Consider the following 13,494-nt stretch of genomic DNA (forward strand, 5'->3'; position numbering starts at 1 on the left):
TGCTTTGCATTGCAGATATTACTACGGCCAGGCCAACCATGTGATGAAAACCGCGAAAGATACAGGATACAGGGGCGGAATGAAGCGTGGAGATCCCTACCAAACGCTTCATATAATATTTTAAATATGGAAAAACCTAAATATTAATTTATTTCATTTGGGAAGTATATATGGAATATTGATACATTAAATGCTGTTAGGGATTAGGAATTAACGAAACTTACCATTACAATTAACACAAATTAAGGTTGAAATTGTTTTCTAGAAGCATTTTTCTTATCAGCATAAAGTTAATAATGATATACGGGAGATAAGGACATAATGACCACCTTAAGGAAGACGCTTATTTAACCATAGAAAACAGGTATGTTTCGTGATCAGACACTAAAAAAGTCTAATTCATAATTGGATTATACTTGAAAAAGTAGATTAAAACGTTTAAAAATGTATTTAAATAAATCCGAAAGCTGAAAATCAATCACTGTAGGGGTATAATGAGTACCCCTACTTGGGGCAGTATAAGCAACATTAATCGGGGCACGATAAGCGTTTTCTGCCGTGGAATCTAGCAGCATATTTCACTCGATGAAGTCAACTGAATGATAGAGCTACAGCTTGACTTGTTTCATCTGACGATTTGGCCTATTGGTTAGATGTCGGAGAGGTAATCAGTAGGCTCGAGTTCGATACCTATTTGAGGTGATTTTTTTTTCATTTACCAATCATGATCGATGCATTTTACACTGAGGTGAGGTGTAGATCCATCAAACAAAGCAATACTAAAATAATGTATGACTTTTTGTAGAATAAAAGCAATTCACACACACACTCATACATTATGTTTTTGGTGCTTTGCATAACCCGCCAAGATGCTACTAGTCATGAAATGCAACAATCGAAATAATCGATCATGAATGGTAAATGAAAAAAAAACTTCATCGAACAGGAATCGAACTCGAGCCTACTGATTACCCTTCCGACATCTAACCAATAGGCCAGATGCGTCAAATGTAAACCGGTAAAGCTGTAGCTCTATCATTCAGTTGACTACATCGAGTTGAATTTGCTGCTAGATGCTACGGCAGAAAACGCTCATCGTGCCCCGAATAATTGTGCTCTGTTCGCCCCGAGTCAACAAGTTAAAGGAAAATCGTGTTTTAAACTTGATTATAGTGAAAAACCAAAAATTTAATGATGGTGAAAATTGAGGAACAATGTGTTCATCATGTTGCAGTGCGTACATTATGAATGAAGATGATTTAACGATCATAAAAGCTTATTTTCCAGTGCTGAAAAATTATAATATTTTCGTCACTTTTTTCTGAAAAATAAATACTATAGGAGGTACGGAACTAATCCTCATGAAAATTTATTTAAAAAAAAAACTTTTATAGAAAAGAAGAGTGCTTATTATGACCCGGGTGCTCTTTATGCCCTTATCTTCCCTATTTTTCATAAATTTTGAAGTGATTAGTAATAAACTTATTGATGAACATGTTTAGATACACTACTTAATAAAACCCAATTTTGAAGACGAGGTAGGGTCTTTGTGTATCAAGAAATCGAAATTGACAATAAAAAATTAGTTTGAATTCGTGAACATCTTGTTGTGTCGTAGAATCAAATCTCTTAGCGCTTGAGTGATAATAGGACTCAATATCGCGAGCCAATTTTGTGACATGTTTGTTGACACTTATTTTTTGGGATCAAGTTATTTTACGATATGTACTTCATTTTTTGAATAAAATTTTTACTTGGAATAAATCTTCATGGGGGGGGAGGGGACTAAACCCCTAAACCAACCCCTTCCCTGTTTGCATGGTCTTGAAAATGCTAGTGGCACAAACAGAAGATTTATGATTCTTATTTTTGTTAAAATCCTGAATTTTTCCCTCTAACATTGCCAACTTGAAAAAATTAAAAAAAAATGATGCATACTTTCACAACAAATATGAGAACAAATCAAGAAACTTATACATTAAAAACAAGTTTGAAATCTCTGCATTTCAAGCTACCGCTACAAATTTTAACTAAAGTAAACGTTTCTCCGTCCTCATCTTCAAGTACAAATAAATTGAGATTTTTATTGTTTTAACAAAATCGAAGGTGATCTTTTCTAGCCATGGTTATTATTCAAAAAAACAAATTGTTACGAATTTTTATTTGAGTGGTGTCGTAGTTTCAATTTAATTCGATAGTATTTACATTTATTTTAGTTTTACACAGCAATTCCTTCTTTATCAATCTGATTTCTTTGATTGTTTTTCGCAGTATCTTGAACAGACAATTAAAATGTGATCTAAATTTCGGACAGTTTGTAAATTTTCTTTTTTTTTCTCTCCCTCTTTTCATAGATAATTAGAGAAAGACTGCCAGATTATCCCCATCGAAACGGGCTGATCTGGAACCAATCGCCGGGCGCACTTCTGACGGTGCCGACCTTCTCGGACAGCGTCGTCCGGTTTCCGTTCCTGCTGGACCAGCTGGGAGCCCGGCCGGGACCGAACTACACCGCGGTCATCTTCGTGCAGATTGGGGCACCCCTAACGCCGGCCACCGCCCTCTATAAGCTAGTCAAATCCATCACCAAAAGCCAATTTGTAGATAAGGTTAGTATGGAGAGTTTTATAATGGTTTTATTGAATACTTTGACAAACTTTGACTCCCTTTCTTGCAGATTGTTATCCTGTGGGCCTGTGACCGAGCGCCCCCGGCCCGAAAGCGATGGCCCTCGACGGGTCACATCGGGCTGCACGTGATAGCCGGTGGGTCCAGCGAAGACCGGCCTAGCATATCCCAAAGATTTTTCCCGCACGAGCACATCGAAACGGATGCGGTCCTGTCGCTGGATGAGGATGCCATCCTCAACACCGACGAGCTGGACTTTGCCTACCAGGTGTGGCAGGACTTTCCGGATCGGATCGTCGGTTATCCGGCGAGGGCCCACTTTTGGGATGATTCCAAGGTATGTTGATACTTATTTTTCAAAAAAAAGTTTTTCTTAAAGCATTTTCTTTTTCAGAATGCTTGGGGCTACACGTCCAAATGGACAAACTACTACTCGATAGTGCTAACGGGGGCAGCTTTCTATCATCGGTACTACAACTATCTGTATACCAATTGGTTGTCCTACCTGTTGCTTAAGACGGTGCAGCAATCGTCCAACTGTGAGGACATCCTGATGAATTTGCTAGTGTCGCACGTGACGCGGAAACCTCCGATCAAAGTCACGCAGCGGAAGGGCTACAAGGATCGCGAAAGTGGGAGGTAAGTAGGGAACGGTCGATACGATACGACAAATTTGAAGAACATGTGTTTCCTTTATGGCAGGCATGTCAAACTCGTTTAAGTGTGCGCATTAAAAATTTTATATGACGTAGAAGGCCGCAGCCAAAATCAGTTAGAAAACATAACATATTAGTTTAGCGGAGATTAGATACAATAAAATTGAATATAGTTTTCAGTAAACTTAGAATGAAATTATGCGTTAAATTTTTATGTAAGCTTTTAATGTTTAACATTCTTGTATTATAACGCATTATATCTATTTCCTGATATCAGGTTGAAGTTTATTTGTCACTGACACTTTCATTATTGATGATACATTTTTATCAGATAATCTCGAACGATGAGGAGTTTGTGTAGCTTTCATTATGAGAAAAAAAACCTGCTCACATAGATAGCTACTTGCAAACATTGCAAGAATTCTAAAACAAATTTCCGTAACTCAACGTAGCGTTGAGGCAAATAGCTGTAAAATTTTTGTACAGCCACTTCAATGTATTTTGCTTTTAATAAAGAATCGCACTGCAGCTCTATCATCTCTAGTTGCAAATTATCAGCAGCATTTTTAGGAGCAAACGAAAATGGAGATACAAACAACCAAAATTCTTGCTCGTATGAATTAAAGTCACGAAAACGGATTTTGAATGCATCTAGTAACGATTCTAGGTGAAGTACGTACTTTTACAAATGATGCAGCCTCATTTGATCTTTTCAGTTCTTGACACGTAGAGAAGTGCACAAGGTTTTCTTTGGAAATTTGGTTGATCCATAACCGTAACTTCGCTTGAAAGTTTTTTAAGTTCAAATCTTGCAGGTGGCCAGTGAGATCAACGTCAAATGCCAAATCCTGAACCCAGTCGTCTGTTTGAAAATGTTCAACAGGTTCCTTTCATTTCCAAAAATAATATTATTTCTTCTCGAAGCAAAAAAAATCTTTTGAAATTTTGTGGCAAGAAAGCCAGCGTACTTCTGTGTAGTAGGGAATTTTGTGAAAATTTAAGACGGGGCTACGCGGGCCGCATTGACCAAGGCCGCAGGCCGCATACGGCCCGCAAACCCTCAGTTTGACATCCCTGCTTTATGGTCAAAACGAACAACGGATTTCTTGAGAATTTTTAAATGAGATTTAGGTATCCGGATTTTGATTTGAAATTTTGTATAAAAAAATGCAAAATTTTATTGGGTGAAATACATTTTTACTGGGAAATTCTCTGACTACAACTTTGCCGAAGATGGAAGAGCGGTAAGAGTAGTGAAAAAATAGTTATAGCGTTCCAAACAGAACATTCTATTTTTCATGGCAAGAATCTAGCAACACTGCCAGCTTTTCCGTCCAATTTTGTTTGATCAAGAATGTTATTGATTTTATTGCGTTGGAATTTATTATCATTTACAAAAAGTAAATTTGGATTACTAGAAATTTACAGTCACCAGATGCCATGGCTTTGCAACAATTAAACTTAAACTAGGATCATTTGTCTTTTTTTATTACAATGAATTGTTCAAATCAAATTCCGAATGAGGTTAAGAATCTTGTTGAGCTAGAACAAGTCAAGTTTTTTTTTCCAAAATTGTGAACAATGTCTGAGGCCACAGAAACCATCACATGGCATGCGTCATTTATGCTTGAGCAACTAAAATTACTAAAAAGAAATTGTCCAAGAAACAATTATGCCAACATTTGAAAGATCAATTTACTACCATGTTATACTCTCCCGAAAAGAAGGAGGGCGATTTTTCTGTAAATAAAATTTTAAGTGTTAGAAAACAGAGACATTTTACTCTAATTCTGTCAGAATAAGAAAAACCCTAATGATCAATGAGGCGATATACAATTTGAAGAAACTAATTTATTGGTGTGGTCACGTTATGAGCCACAACTGACCTGTTTATTAACATCTGATGAAATCGAACAATTTAAAGACAAGTAACCTTTTTTTTTAAAAAGCATTGATTTGAACGATCCCAACAAGCTGCACGATTGGAATACTTAAAATCAATTCGTAATGTGATTTACAGGGCCCTACAATTGAAGTGCTACATTGGAACTACAAATAATTTGATCAAAACAAAAACTTTTTTTTTCAAATTAAATAAGGTTTACTTCAAAACAAATCATAATCATATATTCTCGCTGCAGAAGCTTAATGCGCATATTCTAAAATCCAGCAGGTGGTTTTTGTGGTATTTTATCCCAGGAATCAGCTAGTTGGCCCTTCAGAACTTCCAAACCGTCATATTTTGTAGAGTAGACTTCGGGTTTCAATATCTATACCCTAGACAGCCAAGTCGATAGGGTTCAGGCGAAGCAAGCTCACCGGCAACTCCGAGCTCGAAATTCTAGAGATGAATAAGAGAGCCTACTCAAAATCTCTACAGAACGAGAGCTCAAAATTAACCCTCAAAACATTTTTTGCAAACAAAAGTAAGGTTTTTTCCTTCAAGAGCCAGTCCACACTTCGAGGTTATGCCGTAAAACTATTCTCGATACGTAAATTGATTGATCTGCACTTCTTCAGAGTTGATCTTCACCAGGGTTGTATGGGTGATTCCGACCCAGACCTTCAAAAATACAGGTTTCTGTCGCCTGTTGGTCTTTAATACGTCTACATAGTTTCGTGATCTTTCTGGCAACCAAAATCTATAATTCTGTTTTTTCACGAACTGCTGTACGGCGACGAATTCATCAGAAGAAAAAGAAAACCCGGTAGATAAGCTGCGCCTCCCCTCTTTTTACCCGTTCTTCCTTTTGCTCTATCGGAAGGTCACGAAACCTTCAGATCTTGCGAGACTTGGTCTAAGAATCATCTTTCAAGATTCAACGGCGATTTTGATTCGATATATTAAAATCTATCACTAATTTAGTGATACTACGTCGAAGAATTCTCTCAGGGCGCATCTTGATGATCTTCACCATGGTAGGTATCACCAATTTAGATTGACGACCCTCAACAGACCGTCCAATTCACGTTTGAAACTCCAGCAACCTCTCCCCATGGGCTGAAATTTGGCATGTGACCTTCGGGTAAGCTAATTATTAATTAAGACTTGGAGGAGTGAGATTTATCATGTTTAGTTCTTCCTATACTATGATTAGTACACTGTTGTGCGGTTATTCAAAACTGCAAATATTACTATTATGGTAAAGTAACCATAACTTTTTCAATTTTCAACCGATTTTGAAAATTACCAAAATTTTTTTTACCAGATTTTTAATTGTTACCACCTAGTCTAAAAGTTTTGCTGAAACATAATTTTCTCTAAAAAAAATAGTTTTTTATAATTTTTTCTATCATAAAGTCAGTAAAATCAACACCACTCTCGATCATACGCAAACATGAAATTCAGGCGATCGATAGCAAATTTATTCACCTTCAACATGCAAAAAAGAGATTCCAAGATGATGTTACGTAGTTCAAGATATTTAAATCTATGTTCAAGTAGTTTTTTATTTTTCCAAAATTTCATATTTGGAGCATAGCTTAAACACTGTTCTACTGAGATTTTTTATTGAATTTCATTTCCAGATTCAGCGCCTGATGTTACATTAAAAATATAGGTCGGTAAATAGAGTTTATGTTTTTTTTAAATTTTTTAAACTAGTGTTATTGATTCCATGAAGTGAGAGGAATGTGAAAGGTTTTTCCAAGCTCAATCCGAAATTATGAACAGAGGAAGAGGCAAAAAAGTCATTTTTTTTTCTGCTGGGTTCGTCTAGCTGACTTATAAATGGGCCTGACTTCATTTCTACAAGGTAGAAAAATTGCCAACCAGTAAAATAAACAAAATACGGTGATCAAATCGTGCGAAAAATATTTGGACTGCTTGTGGGAAGATATTTTGAAAAATTTCGCAATGAACAGCAAAACGAACTTTTTAGTGGTCACCTTGCAGATTTCCAACCAGAAATTTTTCGTAGACAGGTTTCGCCTGTATTTCCTGGAGAGAAAAAAAAAGGAAAACATTTAATGTCTAGTACTTGAGGAGGCTAACGATCGGTGGAAACTGCAAACTACTCAGTCTTTCAAAACGATTGACACTATGAATGGCTTAAAATACAAAGAAGAATTTGTATCGAGAATTTCGATATGATGATGCAGGATTGCAAATTGCATGTCGACGCTCTTTTATACTGATATGTCAAAAGCATTTGCTCAGCAAAAATGGAATTGCCAATACTTGCTTAAATGGATACATTCATACTTAATTGGGAGAATTCAATATGTAAAGCTGGGGAATGTCAGATTCAGTGCATTCTCGGTCAACAGTGGTGTGCCACAAGGGAGTCACTTGGGACCCCTTCTCTACATTACTGTTATGAACGAGTTCCTCAAGGTACTGCAGAACGTTTTTTTTTACTGATAGGGTAAATGATCTTGAGCGGAACCAATTGGCTCAATTCGACGCAATTCGGAACAGTTGATCAAGCGGTATGGCTTTGGGTTATATCCCAACAAATTTTTTTTCAGTTCAGCGGATAGAACTTGGTTTCTGCTTTCTAATGATGATTTTTAGAATATTTTAGAGTGAATCCTTATAACTCTAGAGCTGTTTTACTGAAGTAAGAATTCTGATCTTGAGCGGAACCACGCTGATCTTGAGCGGAACCAAAATATGATCTTGAGCGGAACCATTTTCATCTGTCAACATCTTTAATAGCTCTTATTCCTAATACTTGTTTAACTGTGAAAACTTCAATTAAATTTCATCTTTGAAGATTTTAAAGTTAAAAAATTAATCTTTTTACGTGAAAAAAAGAAACTTAGCGTTCCAAAGGTGTTCTCAAAATATCCGTTCAAATTTATTTCTTGCTTAAAAAAAGTCCAATTTCTCTTTGATGCACTGTATCCTATTTTGAAAGAATCGTTTCTCTAAACTCAAATTTTAGTTTTTTTAATCACAAAAATTAAATTCGTTAGTATATTTGATTGATTGATTGATTGATGAAGGTAACGACAAAATTAGTAATAAAAAAGAAGATACTTTAAATTACAGATTTGGCAAAAAAACGGTACATTGCTCTAAATCAATGTTTTTGAAAAAAAACTCTTATTTTTTAAATCGTTATTCCCTTAATTCCTTTAACTTTATTGGAAATTCATGATAATTTGTGTCGTTTTTATATTTTAGTTGGGAAAAATCAGTTTACGTTGAAAATCTTTTCATACTTTTTTAATTCAAAGTTCGCAATTAAATAATTCTGTGAAATCTGTAAATATTTAAAAATATCGTGTTCTGTGACACAGATTCTGTGATAAAAATTTCCTTAAAATTTTGTGAAATAACAGATATAACTGTTATTTCGGCAACCTTGCTGTAAGCAACTTATTCATAGAATAAAGTTTAAAATAAATTCCAGTTTCTCATGAATCACGTTGACATTTATTGAAACATTAATTATTATTTATCTCAATTGATAAAACAATTATTTTTCAAACCAATTTCCAGTTCGAGCTCAAATGTAAAGTCAAACACAAGGAAATCGGATAGGTTTTTAATACCAGGCCACCAATTGAATTGTGAAGTATTATAAAATAGCTAACCCGGTGTGCTTTGCTACACTTTGTAAAACTAAAATGATGTGTGTAAAAAAACAATATGAATTTTTGTTTATTCGATAGTATATCGTTTTCAATTGGAATGTGAACATCTGAAACAATCTCTTTAAAAGAAAGCTACTTCATAAAGTACAAATAAGAATGGCAATGAAGATTGATTCTTATTCTGAAATAATGATTTAACTTTATTGGCTTCATTAGTTCTCGAATTATGCCAAAAATTATGTATGAAAGCCTTTCTCCTCCTTCTCGTCGTCCCTCTGAAAGTAAGATTCAAAAACACATTTCTTGAACCCCAAAAAATTAAACTTTTTGTGTGCCTTGTTTGGTACGCTGTGACGCCAATTAACTAGTTTTTGTTCTATTCGAACTTAATTTTACATTTTGATAGAATAAGAAATAAACAAATGTGCTGCATACATTCAGGGGTATAAACTGCGTGTGAGACATTAGGCATAAGGCAGCGCACCTAGCGGTTTATTTCGGAAGCTAGTAGTTCCGCTCAAGATCGAAGATGGTTCCACTCAAGATCATATTTTACTTTTAAAAACTACGCTATTAATTGATATTCTGAGGGAAAACTTGCTACAAAAACCCGAATAATGCTTTTTTATGAGTTTTTCTACCATTTTAATCATTGAGAATTAGTTTACAACGGTCAAGGGTGACATAAATTGACGTTCAAAGTCAGCGTAGATTGATGAAAATTGCAGCAGAAATGCGTATGTTTTTAAATCTTCTAATAACATTATTTGAGTTAATAAATTTTAGCAAAAATGTCAACGCTTGTATGACAAGATCTTGAAAAAGTGTTTTTTCAACAGTTTGGTAAGATTCATAAACAATCATTGCCTAGAACTTAGAAAAAGTAAATGGTTCCGCTCAAGATCAGATTTTGACTAGTTCCGCTCAAGATCATTTACCCTATATGCAGATGATTTGAAAATGTTTCTCCCTGTTCGCAACCTGAAGATTTTCGCGACTCTGCAAAACACACTGCACCGATTTTCGGACTGTTGCGGAACCTATGGATTGAAGTTGAACGCCTCAAAATGCAGTATTATATCGTTTCCTTGAAAATTAACGAATATCATGTATGACTATCGCCTTGAAAACAGCTTGATTATCACTAGGAAGACCTCTGTGAAGGATCTTGAAGTTAAGATAGACAAAGAACTCAATTTCACGAAACACATAGAGCAAGTAGTAGCCAAAACAAACTCTATTTTTTGAATGGTCAGTAGAGTCTGCCATGAGTTGAATGACCCTTACACAATCGGCTTAATTTATGTTGGCTTAAAGGGTGATCGGTCAAAATTTGGTCAAGGGAAAACGCGTGTAAAACGGTGAAATCGTTTATTTAAAAAATCGAATTAAATTTCTTTTTCAAGTTTAATTAGTATAAAATTCAGGGAAAATATTAAGTAAGGCTTCCGCTTTTCCAAATCGCGCTTAACCCCTGCCATCAGATTCTGTACAGGCACCTTGTCCACCTTCTTCGCCGCAGAAAGCCAGTTTGCCTTGAACTGCTACTCGTCCTCAGCAGTTTTTTTGTCTTCTTTAGGTTCCGTTTGACAATAGCCCAGTATTTCTCAATTGTGCGGAGCTCTGGCGTTTTGAGAGGGTTATTATCCTTGGGAACCACCTGCACGTTGTTGGCGGCGTACCACTCCATGGCCTTTTTACCGTAATGGCAAGATGCCAAATCCGGCCAAAACAGTACGGAACAATCATGTTTCTTCAGGAAAGGCAGCAGACGTTTATTCAAACACTCTTTCACGTTAATTTCTTGATTGACAGTCCTGGAAGCTATAAAAATGCTGCTTTTCAAGCCACAGGTACAGATGGCTTGCCAAACCATAAATTTCTTCGCAAACTTTGACAGTTTCATGTGCTTGAAAATATCTGCTACCTTTCCCCTTCCTTTTGCCGTATAAAACTCCTGCCCCGGAAGCTGCTTGTAGTCGGCTTCTACGTAGGTTTCGTCGTCCATTACCACGCAGTCAAATTTCGTCAGCATCGTCGTGTAAAGCCTCCGGGGTCGCGCTTTGGCTGTCGTATTTTGTTTATCATCGGGATTTGGAGTCACTACCTTTTTGTAAGTCGATAGTCCTGCTCGTTTTTTGGCTCGATGCACGGTTGTAGACGATATAACAAGCTTATTTGCGGCATCTCGGAGAGATAGGTTAGGGTTTCGCTTGAAACTACCGGCATCTCTCTTTCTCGTCTCAGCGGCTTCCGGTTTTCGATTTCCCCCCAATCCAGACTTCCTGGTGTGGGATATCATATGTTGACTCCTTTCTGATAACAAGATTAATATAAATAAGCTATTACATAACGCTTCCATGAAGCCATCAAGACACCCCTCGGCGTACAGCTAACGCATTCATCCATCTCTTTCGGACACATCATCTCGCTCCATCATCGTCAGTCGCGGTTCAGCCGCCAGTCCTGCGCGAGCGTCATGTGAATGTTTCTGTGCAAGCTAAGATCGTATTCCCGCGTTGCGTGAAGTCTCATCCAGGTAAACGGCCGGATTCATTAAGGACCACTTCTTGGGCGCCGCCAGAACCCACACCTGGCTGTCGACAAACGTTCCCCAAACACTTTAACTACATTTGTAACGGTTGATTTGGCAACTTTTAGCGATTTTGCCTGCTTTGCGTGCGAGTTGCTCGGATTTTTATACGCTGCTCTTCTTCCTTGGACGGCATTGCGCCAACTTAAGAGTGAATTCCAAAATCAAAATAGGAGCAACATTCTACACACACACACACCTTCAAAATGAAGGGTGTTCAGGTTTTTTAAATACAATATTGATAGAAATACTTCAAGTTGATATTGACTAAATTTTGACCGTATCACCCTTTACAAGAGAAACCAAAGAAAAAGTAATACTCTTAGAGACGCGTTTTTTTCAAAGCTACAAAAATTTAAATCATTATCTGTGTACCTAAATTTAATTTTTAAAATCTGCAAAAATTCTGCCGTTCGTTAAAAAAATTGTAATTCTACACATTCTCATATCATATGCCAATCAAGAAATGTCTTAAAGAGGTATAAATAATGATTATATGTGACATACATATGTATATAAAAAATATTCCGTAGAAGATACTTATTTGTAAACGATAAAACTAGTTTCCCCTAGTGCAAGCATCAAGCTTTACTGTCGTTGGAAATTTGTACCGTCATTCGGATGTTACACAGTTATGTCTAAACGAGTTTAAAATGTTACACTTCACCCAATAGTTAAACCATCCCGCACTCTATGAGACAAACAGGAGCAGACCAATGCACTGGTCAAGGCAATCGCATTTCCTGACCAAAGTCGACGACGATGCGGAACACCCCGAAAGCAGCATCGTCAACTGCTGGACCATAGCAAAACAAATAGATCCACCCAATTAAAGTTAGTAGCAATAATTTGCACCCACATTACATTACATTACATTAGAGATTCTGCCGGTTCGACTTGCTTCACATTGCTAGATTCTGATGCTGGTCCAATTGCAGCAGTACATATCACGAATGTTTCTCCTTGTAAAGGATACGAAGACCAGTTACAGTGAGCGTCGTACACACAAATCTGCTACCTTCCCTTGAAGCGTGAACTGGACGTGACTTTGATGGTAATGATTCACGACCATGGGGAGGAAATTTGTTCCGAAACTGACTGACCGGAAGGAGCAAGCTGGGTCGATTTGTGAGAGGAGATAAAAATCGAAATAGGATTTTCATCTGTCCTTTCCAACGTTTTTCTCAGATATGAGTTTTTCTTCTTCTGAAAACTGCAGCAATTTGTAAAGAACTATGTATTTCTTAAAAAAAAAATCAAGTTGTTGCGTTCCAGCTTACTGGTAAAAACAGCTTCCGGCGATTGGTTGATGGCGTTCAGCAGCATGCTTTCGAACCGATTCCATTTCGATTCCAAGAAATAAAGCTAACAGGAAAACGAGCTTCCCGTTGCCCAATGAAATGGAAACCTCGTAAACGGATTAAATTTAGGGTGGTTCCGGAGGGAGAAGTTTTCTAGACAGGATGTGTTTTATTTTTGGGCAAAGTTGTAACCATTTGCATCAAACAGTTGCAGGAGGATTGCAAGGTGTCAGGATTAGTTTGTGGTCAATTAAATTTTCACACAAGCTCATCTTAAAAGATGAATCTACCCAAATCTTCTCCAATACGTTAATTTATTTTCGTATTTGATCGCGAAAGAGAAGTAACTGTTGCAATTTCAAATGATTTTTAAAAATTTAATGAAAATGTGGCCAAAACTATTTAGTTAAATTGGAGGCTTTATGAAACTTTATGAAAAACCTTAAAATTTGTTTTAATTTAAAATAATAGAACTTTGAGGATGTTTTCAAACTGTATTGTGACTAAATCAACTGAATACGTCATCATTTAGGAATTGAATGAAGTGAACTCTTGAGAAAACGAAAACAAAACAACACACTTATAGACATTCGAAACACTCGTCAACTGGTATTCGAAAGTGCTGAAGTACTTTCATTTTCACTAGATAACGACAATGTTTGATTGTTTACCATAAAATTGAACGATTGTCATCTGTGTTACTAATTGATTAGTGATAATTTTTTTGATATAAATCTTTTTCACTTTTTTTTTCATTCATTAGATCCCCATG

General features: G+C 36.4%; 1 protein-coding gene across 1 annotated transcript in view; it reads left to right on the forward strand.

The window, feature by feature from the left end:
* The window catches only part of LOC129743100 (exostosin-1), a 64,550-nt gene that overhangs the window by 40,055 nt on the left and 11,001 nt on the right, over positions 1-13,494 (forward strand). The window contains exons 3-6 of the mRNA XM_055735058.1: positions 2,355-2,609; positions 2,678-2,965; positions 3,023-3,267; positions 13,486-13,494. The exon at positions 13,486-13,494 is cut by the window's right edge and continues 63 nt beyond it. Of these exons, the coding sequence (XP_055591033.1) occupies positions 2,355-2,609; positions 2,678-2,965; positions 3,023-3,267; positions 13,486-13,494 (797 nt within the window). The remainder of the gene's footprint in view (positions 1-2,354; positions 2,610-2,677; positions 2,966-3,022; positions 3,268-13,485) is intronic.

This window comes from Uranotaenia lowii, chromosome 2 (assembly GCF_029784155.1).
Source record: "Uranotaenia lowii strain MFRU-FL chromosome 2, ASM2978415v1, whole genome shotgun sequence".
Taxonomy (NCBI): Eukaryota; Metazoa; Arthropoda; class Insecta; order Diptera; family Culicidae; genus Uranotaenia; species Uranotaenia lowii.